A 15,982-nucleotide genomic window follows, 5' to 3' on the forward strand; every position below is an offset into this window, starting at 1 on the left:
CTCTCCCATTGCGGAGCACAGGCTCCGGACGCGCAGGCTCAGCGGCCACGGCTCACGGGCCCAGCCGCTCCGCGGCATGCGGGATCCTCCCGGACCGGGGCACGAACCCGCGTCCCCTGCATCGGCAGGCGGACTCTCAACCACTGCGCCATCAGGGAAGCCCCACTGATGACTTTTTAGCTCTCTCATTTTAGTTGGCAGTCTGCTGTAAGGAAGAGCTTTCCCTTTTTACCCATTTGTTTATGTATTTACTTATCTTTTTTACTTATACCAGTTTAGATTCATGGAGTTTTATTCAGTGGGTTATCATCCAGTCTATCATTATTTTGATTCACAAATTATTTTGGATTTGGCCAGTAGAGCCTCTGCAAACTGTGTTCTTTTGACATGCCTTCATGATTCTTTGAGTTCTTTCTTACTTTATGGCACAATAAGACATCTTGTTTTGCCAGACTCAACTTGTACTTTCCCTGCCCCGGATCTGGAGTCAGCCATTTCCCCAAGGAGCTGGTGGGCATGTTTTTTGTTGGGTGCACATTCTGGTTTGTGCCACCAAATTTATCTCTAGCACTGGGTACGGTCTCATTGGTGTTCATCCGTTGCGTTCAGTGAGTGCCCAGGGAGCTGTCAAGAGACCTTTATATTATGAAAATATGTGTGCTCACTGACCACCTTTTCTTCCTGTTAACTGGCATTTTAACTTGATAAATGGGGTCTTTTCTTCATTTACTTATTCGAGGGACCATTTGTGTGCATTCTGGATATATGGTGCTGTGCTGTTTTCCTTAAGCCATTTTAAGGAACATCACGGTAAACTGGAAAAAAAATGGTTTGCCAGATATATGGACCTATGTATAATCTGTTTCTTTGACCCTGATTCTGTGTTATTGGAGTGTTGTCAATCAGAAATGAATATCATCTTTCAGGGGGCAGTGAAAATGCCACCTCTTCTAAAAGGCTTTTTGATTCCTGAACACTGGTGATAACTGATGCTCTCCTATGCTTCTTGGAACCTAGTATATTGTATTGTTGTTAATAGTATTTTCTCTATGAAGTCAGCTCCCTAACAGCAGCTTCACCTCCCTCATCTCTGAATTTTGCTCCACCCCCTCCACAAGGCGCTGTGTGAGGAGGCATTCAGAGAGTGAGTGTTTATAGTGCATCTTTCCCTTTTGTTGGCAGATTCTGCTGATCTGATCCCGCATTCAGAGAGTGAGTGTTTATAGTGCATCTTTCCCTTTTGTTGGCAGATTGTGCTGATCTGATCCCAGCCATGAAAAACATTCCTTTTTTTTAAAAAACCATTCAACATTGTCTTCACACTCACAGGAAATCCTTGGTAACTGTTGTTATTAATTTTTAGATGACAAAAAGGAACTTGGAGCAGCGAGAAGAAGTCAGTATTACATGAAATATGGGAATCCAAATTACGGAGGCATGAAAGGAATTCTTAGTAATTCTTGGTGAGTCCAAAACCTTAAAATACAATAGTTTAAATAGTACGTAAGCTTTTCATAATCCTTCAGTTGGTATTCTGCAGTGGAATGTCAACACCATGTGTGGACGTGAAGGAAGACAAGAAGAAAGAATTCAAGATTTTTAACTGTGGTAAATGGTGTGAGAATGCTGACTTTCAGTTTCATGTGAAATATCTCTGTTTCAGCACCTAACATTGTGTCAGGGTGTAGTTGAAATTAACTAGTGGATTTCAAGGCCCTTCCTGTTGGTTTTTGATTTTGTGCTTATTTTGGCAATGTTGCAGGAAGCGAAGATACCATTCCCGTCGCATTCAGCGGGATGTGATCAAGAAGAGAACCCTGATTGGGGACGACGTTGGCTTGACATCGTATGAACACCGACATTCCGGTAGTTGCCTGCTCAGCTCTTGGGTAGACACATGTTTGGCTCCTGAAATCATATTTTTATTCTTAATACAGTCTCTTAAGGTTCCAAACTTTATCATCCTCTCTTCCTTGCCCTCACCCTCTGCCAACAGATAGGAAAGTAAGTCAAGTCACAATTAATTTGAAATTGCCCATACAAAGAGGTCAAATGATTTTATAAAAGCTGTTCTAACAATAAAGGCAAGATGTAGGAAAAATTAAAACTTTTCTTAGGAATCTAATTTTCCTATTAATATCAAAAGCTGCGTGAAAAAAAATTTTTTTAATTATTTTGTTGGATGAGTTGATTTTATCGTTCCTTTGTCTGATGAAAATAAGCTGCTATGTTTAGCATTCTGTGCTTATTGGCTTGTGCACATGAATGCCTCAGTAAAGTGGGATATCATGACGTGGGTTTCATTTTGTTTCTTCCTCCTTTTTTCTTTTCTTTTTTTTCTTTTTCTCTTCCTCTCTCTCCCCCTCCCCCCCCCCCCCCCCCCCCCCCCCCCTCCCCCCCCCCCCCCCCCTCCCTCCCCTCCTCTCTCTCTCCCCCTCCCTCCCCCCACCCTCCCTACCTCCCTTCCCCCCCCTTCCCTTCCTCCCTTCCTTCCTTCCTTCCTTTTGGTGCTTATTGTGAAAGAACCATTTTCATTATGTTTTATAAAGATTTGTTTTTATTTTGAATCTGATCTGTGAAAATCTTCTATATGCTTTGTAGAACCAGCCAAGTCAGCATACAAACACAGAATAACATGCATACACATTTATCGTTGTAATAGGGACAGGGAGCGGTGAAATCTCTACATTTTAATTTAATGTGAATATCCAAACTTGTATATTTGAAATCTGCATCTTAACGCACATACTTTTCTGATACACAGTTAGGCTTTTCCAATTTCAGTTACTTTAAGATATTTTCATTATATAATCTTTATATTCATATTAAAGAAATTAAAAAACAAATTGCCCCTAATTCTAGCACTCCAAGATTAACAACTGATTTCATTTTACGTTTTTCCTTTGTCTCTTTTCACAATAAATACTATAATAACTGTTGTGGACATATATTTTATATTCTGCTTCAAGCATTCCACTTACAAGCATTTATCCATGACTTTTAAAGGTACATTTCATTATTCATGGCGGTTATGTTCTATAAAGTCACTGTGATCACTGAAAACCATTCAGAGACTCTAATCACACCATTTTTGTCAACTGATCAATATACAATCTTGTTTGATGTGTGTTTCTGCTTAAACACACCTTATTTACTACATACTGTTGATTTATTAACATTGGACTCAAGGCCAGCAGCAGTGTAACTCATGCCCGAACAAAGCTTATCTAACACACGTATTTTCTCCATACGGCACATCACAGCCTTCTTGTGTTTAGGAACACTAGACAGCTTTGGAACTATGCTCAGAGGCTATTTTAAACAGGGAAGTCACCAATAAAAGCCACAAAAATGTTAAAAATTAGCACTCACTGGACTGCAAAAAGGACACTTGTTTACAGTGTGCGAGATGAAACAAGAAAGATGTGGCTTTGTTTGCCCGCAGCTGGGAACATGCATGGCTGGTGCCTCAAATTTTTTGCTGCTCCTATGCATGTCCACAAATGGCCACGAAAGTGCCATGGGTTTTGATTCTGGAGTTACAAATAAAATTGGCAAATTCACAATTACAGAATCTGTGAATAATGATGAGGGTCTGTATTTTAGATAACTTTGTAATATTGCATCAGACTGCTAGTTCATACTTTACCTAGACATTCTTTGTTGTAGGGATCAGAACGGTAACCAGATTAGTGCTATTATAGATAATGTCCCAATAAACTCTAAGGATGGGAATCCCATCTTTTAAAAAGGTCACTGATGTAGAATAGAAAATTGGATTTGTTAGTTTTAGGGCTTTTCCTAATGTTTTTTGGTTAAATTCCTTAGGACTAGTGAATGTTCCTGAGGAACCCATTGAAGAGGAGGAAGAGGAGGAGGAAGAAGAGGAGGACCAGGACATGGATGCTGATGACAGGGTGGTGGTGGAGTACCACGAGGAGCTCCCAGCCCTCAAGCAGACCCGGGAGCGGAGCACATCTAAGCGGTCCAGTGCCAGCAGCTCAGACTCGGATGAAATGGACTATGATCTAGAACTGAAAATGATTTCCACTCCTTCACCAAAGAAGAGCATGAAAATGCCAGCAGCTCAGACTCGGATGAAATGGACTATGATCTAGAACTGAAAATGATTTCCACTCCTTCACCAAAGAAGAGCATGAAAATGACGATGTATGCCGATGAAGTGGAATCTCAGTTGAAAAATATCAGGTAAAAATATTTTTTCTTTTTATCAGTGCTAGCTTTTAATTTGATTTAAAAAATTAGTAAGTTCTTAATACCAATTACTAACTTCTTCTTAATACCTCTTAATTTTATATCCACTTTTATCTTTTCTAATTTCAGTCCTTTGTAGAATTTGAATAAAAACATCTGGTTTTTCCTCTTAATGTACAAGAGGTGATCCTTGTTATAAAAACTATAGACGATATAGAAAGTGAAGTCACCTGTAATCTCATCCTCTTCTAAGAGAACGACTGTTAGCAGTTGGGTGAATTACTTTCCTCCTAGTGTTATGTGTATACATAACACATAGAGAAATTATAGCTATATTTGTACAAAAATTCAGTTATACTGTTTATATTGTTTTGACATATGCTTTTTCCATTTAATATAGTGTAGACATCTGCTATTTTTTCAACTGTATATAGTCCATTGTTTGAAAGTGTCATTGTTTATTTAACCAATCCCTTATTGATGGAGATTTCTGTTTTTTTTTTTTTCCCTTGGCTGCGCCATGCGGCTCGCAGGATCTTAATTCCCCAGCCAGGGATCAAACCTGGGCCCTCGGCAGTGGAAGTGCGGTGCACTAACCACTGGGAAGCCAGGGGATTCCCTGGATTTCTGTTTTATTACTGTTGCACCAACTAGATAAATTCTAGTTACTGCATAAGACAAGGCACGTGTTTTAAAATGTGATGTTGCTAAGTTTCCTTCCAAAAAGGTTTTACTCAAATTACCACCTGTTGCCTACATAATTCACCAACCTTAGGTATTATCACTCTGATTTTTGCTATTCATGGACGAAAAAATACAGTTATTTTAATATGCGTTCTTTGATGACCAGTGGAGCTGAGCCGATTCCTGAGGGCAGATCGCGTATGCATGGCTCAGAGAGGGCTCGAGGCTGGGGTGCTCTCTAAGAGTTCTTGATGGTGTGTTTGGGAAAAGGGAAGAAAAAACTTTTAAGCTGGTTGGTTTGTATGGCCTTGTTCACATCCTTATTTTTAGTTTTCAGAGAACTTTCCAGTGGCAAATGCTGCCAGAATAATGGAACTCGTCCCCTGACGTGGTGGGAGAGGTCTTTGGCAGAGACGTCTGTCCTTTAACGAAAGGGGTTGTAGACTCTGTTGTATCTAGACTACGGCCAGATCACAGCCTGGGTGAGCAGAGGCCTTCAGCCCTCTGCAGGCCTCTACTTAGTGTTTGTCCCAGGAGGAGAGGGCTCGCAGGTACGTGCTCTGCGATAGCTCGCAGTTGCCGTGTGTGGAAACCACTCCGGAAGACTCAGGGGCCTGCTCGTCCCAAGCAGCCTCTTTACAGCAGGCTGGTCGTGGCTTTTGTAAGCAAATAATTACTGGTTTATGGTGTTGTAAGTGAGTGTTGGCCATGTTAGATCGGCTTTCTTAAATTGTTTTTCCAGAGTGTATGAGATTGTTGTATGAGTGTTATCCCACAGTTCAAGTTGGTTTACTGTTCCCCCACCCCCGTTTTTAAAGGAACTCCATGAGGGCAGATACTCTATCTACAAGCAATATAAAAAACCGAATTGGTAACAAATTAACACCTGAGAAATTTGCAGATGTCCGACATTTGTTAGATGAAAAACGTCAACACACACGTCCACGGCCACCTGGCAGCAGTACTAAAACAGGTATTGTTGAGTTGTGTATTTGGGCTTCATTCCGAGTTCCAAAAAGCAGTTGCAGACAGGGATAGGTTCTTGGATAAAACGCTGTCGTTTACAGACCAATTTAGTTGTCCTGATTCATCACTTCTGAATTTGGGGTTAGGCATTGGAACTTAGGACATGAAATTTAATCAGACTTTTGCAATACTCATTTTCAATATTTTTGTCCCAAACAATTATTTTACTCTGTATGTCATTGGTATACTTTATACATAAGGATAATAGAAATTAAGTCGGGTTGTTGTATAAATGGTTAAGAGTTTGAACTGGTTAGTTTATATGTGCAAGCACGCATATAGTGGGTACTTGGCCATGCCTGCTATGTGCCAGGGCTAGGTGCTGGGAGTGTTAGAAGTCTTTGCAGGGGATGCAAAGTCATCATAGAACTCAGATGGAAAAACTTAAGGGCACACATTCAGGTAATTCCACCTGAAGCAGAATGGAGTAAGTGCTGTGTTAGGGCACTGTACGCAGTGGCCTGTGGGAGCGGAGAGGGGAGGTGGGTCTGTTGGGGGAAGATCTGTTGGGGGATGCTTCTCAGAGCACGTGGCTGTGGAGTGAGGCCTCGGAGAGGAAGTAGGATCTCAGTTGGCAAAGCTAATTTTTTTGAGGTGGGAAGTAACCTGATCTTATATCTATTTTAGAAAGGTAACTTGGTGGTAGTGTAGGGTGTGATAGAGAGTTAAGTAAGTAACAAGGGCCTGAGCTAGATCAGGGACAGTGGAGGTAGAATTGATGACAGTGTCAACCTTGGAGAGGAAGAAGACTCAGCACTAGGAAGTGCAGGAGGAAAGGGATAGAAGCCGAGGGGCTCAGGCCTGAGGGGCTGAAAGATGGGGGTGCTGTCCTCAGAGAGCATAGGCAAGGTGGGTGAAAGCCCAGCACAGGGACTTGCTAATAAATGTGTTTTTGTGGTTGCTGTTATTGTGAGAGGGAGCTCAGGAGGACAGGGAGATTTCGGTGGGAGGTGGGGAGGGGGCTTGGAGGAAAAACAAATTTGATTTGGGACATCTTTCGTTGATCCTTTGCTTTTTGTCAGTCTCATTACAACTGTTGTTCAATGTAATAGTTTATTGAGAGCTTCTTATATGTTCAGAGATTGCGGCTTCTGTCCTCAGGGAGCTTGCAGTATTTCTTGTCAGCCGAAATGTTCGTAAATTATTTGCTTTGCTTGATTCTACTACAGAAAACACAAAGCAGACAGTTCTGCCTGAGAAGTTCCTTTCTGGAGCAGTCAGCTAAGGTTCTCTTCCCCCTGCGAGCCCGTGGGGATTCTCATTTGAATTTTCCCAGAGAATCCAGACTTTGTAGAGGGAAGGCTCTTAAAAGCCTGGTTGTGCTGGGCCCCATGTCCAGCGCATGTCCAAATCTCAGGGAGATTTGGTACCAGGTCCTGCAGAGATCTCAGGTTGACAGTACAGATAGCAAAGCATATGCACGTTGTCACGGTAGTACTTTTTTTCTTTTTCTAGATATACGCCAGCGATTAGGAAAAAGACCACATTCTCCGGAAAAGGCTTTTAGTAGTAACCCAGTTGTTCGCAGAGAGCCCTTTTCTGATGTACATAGTAGGCTAGGTGTTCCCAGGCAAGATGTTAAAGGCCTCTACTCTGATACTCGGGAGAAGAAATCAGGTTGGTAACACTGAAAACTGCTGGGGAAGGGAATTGGGTAAGAGCAGAGACAATGGGTGTAGCACAGAAATACTTTGTTAGCAGAAGGCAGGAAACAGCATATGACAAAAATAAATTATTTTTCCTCTTTCATTATAGTCATCGTCATCATCGTCATCGTCATCATAATGGTAACAGTGTGGAAAATTTAGAAAATGGGAAAAAAAATTCACCCCTGATTCTTTCTGTTTGACACAAATACTTTTTAGTTTCATGCTATTCCAGTCTTTGCCCATATACATATACTACTATTTGCGTATAGCATCTTATCATAGTCATTTTTCCACATTGTTATAGCTTTTATAAATAAAACTTTTAATTGCCTTACAGAGTGGCTATCTTATGAAATTCTTTGTGTTTCTCTATTGTTAAATATTAATATTTGAAAAATTAATGGAGAGTGGGCAGAATCTGAAAGTTGACAGTGTAGCAGGCCCATCAGTTTGCAGAATGTTGTAGCTGGGAAGATGTGGGAGTGGCCCAGTCCCGGCAGAATGAAGTTGTTCACGGACGGGATGGTGAGTCTCACCAGGCAGGGGCAGGTGTATATAAGCAGCCTCCCAGGTGGTTCTGATGTGCCTAGCATGGGGTAGGGTGGGGTCCGGGGGCGCATATCCCCGAGCTGAGAGAATCTCCCGTTGGGTCCAGTTCTCTCAGTCTGCAGGCAGGGGACTGCAGCCAGGGAAAGGAGAGGATCTGCCCAAGGCTGCACCATGGTTGCAGGTGCCACGGACAGCCCGCTGCCACCCCGCCGGCCCCCACCCCCACCCCCCGCCCCGTGCTTCCTGCACGTCAGGTGTTGCCAGTGCCCCTGTTTCTCAGCATCGACTGCCAGAGCTGAAATGCCTTCTCACCCAAACAGGTAGTTTATGGACTCGCTTAGGATCTGCACCCAAGACCAAAGAAAAGAACACGAAGAAAGTGGATCACAGGGCGCCCGGCACAGAGGAAGATGACTCCGAGCTGCAAAGGGCGTGGGGGGCTCTGATTAAGGAGAAAGAACAGTCTCGCCAAAAGAAGAGCCGGTTAGATAACTTACCATCTCTCCAGATTGAAGTTAGTCGGGAAAGCAGCTCTGGTTCAGAGGCAGAGTCCTGATGCCCTTGGGGCCCAAGGCGGCTGCCCTAAAGCCTGACATTCTTGTGCAGGGTGGGGTGCACAGTAGGAACCCCCCATGCGGGAGTTGGCGCCCCTCCCGTTCTTGCTCACGCGGTCACCCTCCGCTCTTGCTACTTCAGCAAGACATCGTAAGAATGTGACATGTTTTGAAGGGCATCTATCTAATCTTTTGCTGCAGAGTTATAGTTCTGGGCCCTCATTTCTTTTCCCACCACCCCACAAGCTTTACCCTTTGAGGAGAAGGCAGCCCTCCAGATTTTGTAGACATTTTTCTTAATATTTTTAACATTGTGTCTTTTAAAAGAAATGTTTTACACAGTTCATCCAAAGAGCAGAGAACTGAACTTCTCACTATTGCCTTGGCCCTGACAGCTGTTACCAGCACCCTTTTCCCAAGAAAAGTCAATTCCCAGGTGCTTATTGGACAGCCTTCGAGGGGGAAGATGAGGCAAGCTGCCAGCTCACCCTTCCAGGATCCTAGTGTGGGGGCCGAGTCTCATGGACCTGACCTCAGAGGTGCACCCGTGCCGCCCAGGTAGATAAGAGCCGCAGCGTCGATCGCCCTTCGTTCCTCCCTGGGGATTTCTGTTAGGGGGCCTTGTTAGCGATCAGCTTGAAGTGAAGATCAAGTTCAGTGCTGTGGGATTTTTAGGAACAAAAAACTGTGACTTTGGGATTTGGGGTGGATTTTTGTGCTAGGGGTGGGGTCATGGGTTAATGTTGAACAATTTTTAAATCTGTATTATGTTTAAAAAAATAATGATTTAAAAGTTTAAATTTTTAATTTTTATATGTGAAAATATTTCCTGTTGGCTACGAGGGAAGCTCAAGTGGTGTCTTCTTATGTGCTGTTAAATATATATTATATACTTTGGAAGAAGGCAAAGAGGGGAGCCTCATTATTTTTAAATGATCCCAACTGTATAGTCTGTCTGTTGTACATAGAGTTTAACTTGCTTTTTGGCCGCTGTAGGGAAAAAAACCCATCCACCTGAGATGGGAACCTGTCATTTACTATCACTTCAGAAGTGATACACTGATATTTATTCTTTCTGTATCCAAGTTCTGGCACTTGAAGACTTCTTCAAAACTGGCAAATAAGATAGTAGTTATAGAAATTTTAGTTCATTTATTTCTAAACTCCTTTCAGATTATTTTACCATGAGAAGGTGGTAGATTATTTTGTCTTCCTGTCTGATTTTTATTTTGAAGTATTTAGTGTTGTATTCCTCTGCAGGCTTAAAAATAGTGTTTTACTTCAATTCAGTAGAGCTTAGGAGTTAAAGAGAATAAAGCCTGTGTTGCTTGTGTGATGTCACCACCCCTCACCTGTCTGGTATGTTCAGCACCCAGTGCAGCTCAGGGTTCTAGAGATCTTTGCTCGTGCCTGAGCTAATGGTCACATGATTAGTTGATTGCAGTGTGGTGCGATGGAGGGCGGAACGAACGCTTTGTTTAATAAAGAAAGGCGGGGAGACTTGAGAGTTGCAACAAGAACTGTGTTGTCCATATTTTGTTGGTTAACCTGCTTTTTCCCTCCCTGTAGAAAGATGAGAGCATGTAACCATGATATGTTTCAGCTGAGACTTGAGAGTTGCAACAAGAACTGTGTTGTCCATATTTTGTTGGTTAACCTGCTTTTTCCCTCCCTGTAGAAAGATGAGAGCATGGGCGGGGAGACTTGAGAGTTGCAACAAGAACTGTGTTGTCCATATTTTGTTGGTTAACCTGCTTTTTCCCTCCCTGTAGAAAGATGAGAGCATGTAACCATGATATGTTTCAGCTTCCTAATGGGATTCTAGGAAAGAGCAGGTTCTGGTTTCTCTGCCAGTTGAGACCTAACGTTTCTGAGGCTTCTCAGCTCTTTGCGTATGAAGCACACAGCTGAGAACCAGGTTCTTGAGGAGGGGCCAGGGTCTGGGCGGTTGGTCAAGTGAGAAGTGCAGGGGCTGTAGAGTCAGAGACACCGACCCCTGGCTCTGCTCCGTGGGCCTGGGCCTCAGTTTCCCCTTCTAGCAAATGAATGGGCTGGTACCAGAGCTGCTGGCTTCGTTGGTGCGTCTTAATGGTGTTTTGCTGTCCCAGAGCGGTGGCTGCAGTGGGCTGGCCAGCACCAGTGTCTGCGGCAGGTGCAGGGAGGGTCAGGGAGACAACTGAGGGGGTGCGTGAGGTTGTGGATGGGACTACCCCCACCCCATTCCAGTCTCTGGGCCACCAGTGAGACAGAGAGGTCCCTGTGGTCAGGTCCCCACTGACATGCTCTCTGCAGTGTTCAGAAAACTCTCCTTTTCAGACTTTCCCTTGTGTTTCCCAGTCATGACCCTTTCCCACCAGTAGTTCAGGCCCACTTGTCCCATGGCCTTTCAGCCCCCACCAGTCTTTTGCTAGGGATCAAGGAAGACTTTCAGGAAGGGCGGTGGTGTGTAGTTAAAACTGACGTGACCAAGAAAAATGCCTACTTCAGCAGCCTTGCAGTTCTCACAAACACGCAGAGCCCAGAAAATTACCCTTAAAGACGTTAAGTTTTATTTCCCCAAGTTATTGGCCTTAGCCTCTCACTCTCCAGCCCACTCAAGCACTCAGATCTTGCAGCATCTTACGAGTGCTCTGGAAGCCCAGGCCCTTTCTTGGGAGTTGGGGAGCAATGATGGACAGTCGGTTTAGTCTTTACACATATGAGATTTTTAACTTTTTTGCTGCTTGATAATAATTACAGATACCTCATTTCTGTTTTCCACTCTCCACCTTGGGAGAGGTGCCAACTACCCAGGAGAGCTTGTGGAGCCCAGCACACAATGGAACCTCTCCTCCCCTGGCCTCCTCTAGCCTGACCCCATGAGTCCCTCGCCTTAGGTCAGAAACTGTCTTCTCCCACTCCGTCCCCGCAGCAGCCTCTTTGCTGGTTCCCCTCCCCTGTCTCTCCCTCTCCATTCTGCACACGGCAGCTGGGATGAACTTTCGGTGTTGTTAGCAGCTTTATTGAGATATAATTTACATAGCATACAGTTCACCCATTTAAAGTGCACACTTCAGTGGCTTTTAGTATATTCACAGAGTTGTGCATCCATTGCCATAATCAATGTTAGAATATTTTCATCATCAAAAAGAAACCCTGTACCCATTCGCAGTACCCCATTTTCCCTCTTCCCCACTGGCAGCCACTAACTACTCTTTGTCTCTATGGATTTATCTATTCTGAACATTTCATATAAATGGGAATCATACACTTTGTGGCTGTTTGTGACTGGTTTCTTTCACTAAACATATTTTCGAGGTTCATCCATGTGGTTATATATAGCAGTGCTTCGTTTCTTTTTATTGCTGAGTAACGTTCCATCGTATGGATATACCATGTTTTGTTTATCCATTCATCAGTTGATGGACCGGTGGGTTGTTTCTACTTTTTGGCTGTTATGAATAATGCTGCTGTGAAAATTCATGCACAGGTTTTTACATGGACATATGTTTCCATTACTCTTGCGTTATATACCGAGGAGTGGAATTGCTGGGTCCTCTGGTATCTCTATCTTTATCCTTTTGAAGAGCTGCCAGACTGTTTTTCCAGGTGGCTGCATCATTTTCCATTCCCCCCAGCAACGTATGAGGGTTCCAATTTTTCCACATCTTTGTCAAGACTTGTTATTTTTTGATGTGAATTGATATCTCATTATGGTTTTGATTTGCATTTCCTTGATGATTAATGATGTTGGGTGCCTTTTCATGTGCTTCAGGATGAACATTCTTACAAAGGTTATTCCTATTCCTCCTCTGCCTAAAAGCATCACCATTGCCGATGGGATAACTTCTGAACTCCTTTGATAGCTCACAAGGCTGGTCAAGATCTAGCCTCTGGCAGTATCTCTAGCCTCTTCTCCCCATCCTCCCCTACTTTCTGCTTACTGGTTTCCTGGAGGCATCTCGATCTCACCAGCCTCCCAGACTTTGCTCAGTGCTGTTCCTCCCCCCGGTGACCCCCTGGTCCTCTCCTCATCCCACTTCAGCTTTGCCTTCTCCTCTCCCTCATCCTCAAGGACTTATAAACCTCTCCAGGAAGCTACCTGCAACTTCCAGAGCAAGGTTATTGGCCCTGTTATAGGTCCTGTGGTACTGCCACGAAGGAGTCTTGTTACATTCCAGGGTTAGGTTATAAAGTCATGCCTAGGATAAAAATTGAGTGTAATCAAAACTCCTTTCGGACACCCTGAGGAAGGCGCCATGTTGAAGACCATTATCGCGAGGTGCAGTGCGGCTGGCTCCTGCCTGTGTGGGAATGGGTCACAGTTTCTTTAGCTGAGCACCAGGAGAAGTGGTTAGCCTGCACATAGGGCCGTGTTATGCAAGCAACACTTATTTGTCGGTGTTAGACTCACACTCAGGCGAGCAGTTCGCTTTTGAAGAGGCTCTTGGGAACCGAGACAGGCCACAGGAGCAGCAGGGGCACAGGCTCACCTCAGGCCCTCCTGCCTGTCTGCTCAGGGAGCGGAGGGGCAGATGGAATGGCCCAAATGACTTAAAATTGTTTTCCTTGTCTTTTTTTGTTTTTCCTCACTTTTTCAGACGAATACCATTATGTTTGCCTAAGTGAAACATGTATGTAATGCCAAAACTCTGTACCCCCTCAAGCCAGCACACCGGTACACTGGATCGCAGTTCCCTCTTCCTGCTTTGTCTTTTTGGTAGACTGTGAGCTCCGTGAGAGCAGGGCCACATCTGGCTTGGTCATGGGGCTGCCCGGTCCGAGTGCCGTGCCTGGCACCTGGCAGATCCCCTATACACATAGCTGGATGTGTGAATTCCCCAGATGCTGGAACAGCCCCATCCTCTGAAGCCCCGCCATCCTCTTACAGGCTAGTAGTCCTCGTGGTTCTGCCTTGTACACACAACACTTTATTTTCATGTTTTGTTTTCCCTGCTAGCGGCCCCTGTGAGCAGGCTTCTTCATGTTGTTATCTCTGTTCCTCCTACCAGCCCAGTCCAGAGTAAATGGTGCCTAAAAAGTGTTTGGCAAATGAATGAATTGTGGGAACCCAACCCAGCTCTGGCACCTTTGTCTGCAGGCTAGTCTGCTTCTAGCAGAGACTACCAGATTCAAAAAAGAAGAAGGTTGTTCACAAGTGCATAAATTGTACTCGCATAAGAAAGAATCTCATTAAGTAGACCTCCATGAAATTCAGATTTTGATGATCTGGTTATATCTGAGCTGAAGCTTACATGACTTTATAAAGAATTTGCTGGAGAGTCATGTAGATAATCCAGAATATTTTTTAGAAAGCATTCACCTGCACCCAGGAGACCAAGAAGGGAAGCCGGCGGGTGGATCGGAGGCCCCAAAGAGAGACTGCTGGGCCGATTCTTAGCATCTGATCCAGTTGGTGAGGAAGTGACAGCAGTCCAAAGAAGACACAAAGAAATAGAACTCGTTCCTGGCAACAACTCTTTTGCCTAAAGTAGGCTTCCCGCTGTCAGGCGGAGCAGTTTTAAAGTTACGGTGAAATGCTAACAGGCAGTTTGGATTAAAGTTAACCGCAAATGATGGCTTCACAGATTAATTAATTGCTGCACAAGTAAGTTGATGTACAAGTATTCGCTTTTAAATCTTACACGATAAGAAGTAAATTAGAAGTCAAACCATTGTTTTCTTTGAAGAACTAAAAGGACAGAATGTCTTTGATGATCTTGAGAACAGCATACTGGCTTCGAGGCAGACTGTTGTTGTGTAGCCTGGCCAATAATAATGTAGAACTTTTCTTACATGTTTATAAAATAAATCTTAGAAGAAAAATAATACTGTAGCCTTTTTAAAAAAAATGAAATTCTATGAACGTTTCACAGAACTTGGATGTTCCTGGGAGCAGTTAGGGAAATGCTGGCTCAAAAGCTTATTTCAAATAGCTGTGAGGCATTGCAGTGAGCTTTTGCTCTGCTATAAATACAACTCTAGGGTATGGGTGGTCTTTAACCCACCAAAGTCAGCACCCGGCACCCGGGGTTCTTACCTGGTTTTGTTGGAGCAATTCCAGAGGCCCCCTCTGGATGACAGAGTCTTCAGTAGTTGAGATTTTGTGTTACCTCAGACTGTGTCACCCCTGCCTCGGGACCAGTGTTGGTTAGAGCAAGGGACCACACCATCGACAGGAGAGGTGACGAGGCCTTTCCGTCTCTTCCTGCGGCTGTCATGTGTTCAATGCGTCCTCAGAGGGCCTGTGAGCAGGAGACGGCACTTTTTTGCTCAGGTAGAATGTCTTTTGGGGGGAGGTCAAATGGGGTGACGGTTGGGGCTGGGCCTGGAGCCTTGGGGACTCGTTCTGTGTCATCTGCAGACTTGAAAAAAAACCCAAGCGAGTCCCTTCGCTTCTTGGGACCTCAGTGTCCCTGCCTGTCAGATGAAGGGCTCAAGTGGGATGACCTCCAGGTTTCCTTCTAGTGCTAATGTGAGTTCTGGGATCTTTGCTGAGCTTTCCCGAGGAGCATCAGGAGAGCAAGTTGGACGGGAAGGAGTTGGGGGCAAGCAAGAGGCCTAAGCCCCTGCACCCTTGGTGCCACGAGCCAGTGCAACACCCCCTCCCCAGCCCTCCGTTCTGAAACGAGCAGGAGATCCTCTCCCTTCCCCGCTCGGCCCCCCTTCCCCAGTATGCACACACACCATTCTGCGTCTTACCTGGGAGATTTTTTAGGAGGTAGCCCAGTGTCTTAATCAGCTCAGGCTGCTATAACAAAATACCATGGACTGGGCGGCTCAAATAACAGAAATTTATTTTCTCACGGTCTAAAGGTAGAAGTCCAGGATCAGGGTGCTAGTAGTTGGGTTCGCACGAGGCCTCTCTTCCTGGCTTGGCAGACGGCATCTCACTGTGTGCTCACATGGCCTTTCCTTGGTGCGTGCGCTTGGAGAGAGAGATGTCTCTTCCTCTTCTCAAGCCACCAAGCCTATTGGATTAGGACCCTACTTTTTTTTTTTTTTTTTTTTTTTAATTTTATTTATTTTTGTCTGCATTGGGTCTTCGTTGCTGTGCGCGAGCTTTCCCTAGTTGCGGTGAGCGGGGGCTACTCCTCGTTGCGGTGCGCGGGCTTCTCATTGTGGTGGCTTCTCTTGTTGTGGAGCATGGGCTCTAGGCGCACGGCTTCAGTAGTTGCGGCACACAGGCTCAGTAGTCGTGGCTTGTGGGCTCTAGAGTGCAGGCTCCGTAGTTGTGGCGCACGGGCTTAGTTGCTCCATGGCACGTGGGTTCTTCCCCGACCAGGGCTCGAACCTCTGTCCCCTGCACTGGCAGACAGATTCTTA

The 15,982-nt window shown here is 44.6% G+C and overlaps 1 protein-coding gene across 1 annotated transcript; it reads left to right on the forward strand.

Moving 5' to 3' along the window:
• Positions 1-4,562: 4,562 nt before the first annotated feature.
• NCBP3 (nuclear cap binding subunit 3) lies at positions 4,563-9,473 on the forward strand. The gene is made up of 4 exons (XM_028498153.2): positions 4,563-5,872; positions 7,381-7,542; positions 8,444-8,606; positions 9,073-9,473. The coding sequence occupies exons 1-4, from the start codon at positions 5,725-5,727 to the stop codon at positions 9,179-9,181; spliced, it is 582 nt and encodes a 193-aa protein (XP_028353954.2). The 5' UTR covers positions 4,563-5,724; the 3' UTR covers positions 9,182-9,473.
• The last annotated feature ends 6,509 nt before the right edge of the window (positions 9,474-15,982 follow it).

Source organism: Physeter macrocephalus, chromosome 14 (assembly GCF_002837175.3).
Source record: "Physeter macrocephalus isolate SW-GA chromosome 14, ASM283717v5, whole genome shotgun sequence".
NCBI classification, from domain to species: domain Eukaryota; kingdom Metazoa; phylum Chordata; class Mammalia; order Artiodactyla; family Physeteridae; genus Physeter; species Physeter macrocephalus.

Bases quoted from the DNA above. Each gene is read 5' to 3' on its own strand.
- NCBP3 (XM_028498153.2), top strand. From the start codon at position 5,725: ATGAGGGCAGATACTCTATCTACAAGCAATATAAAAAACCGAATTGGT. The intron at 7,543-8,443 runs GTTGGTAACACT...TCACCCAAACAG, and splicing joins TACTCGGGAGAAGAAATCAG to GTAGTTTATGGACTCGCTTA. The intron at 8,607-9,072 runs GTTAGATAACTT...TGGCCCTGACAG, and splicing joins TCTCGCCAAAAGAAGAGCCG to CTGTTACCAGCACCCTTTTC.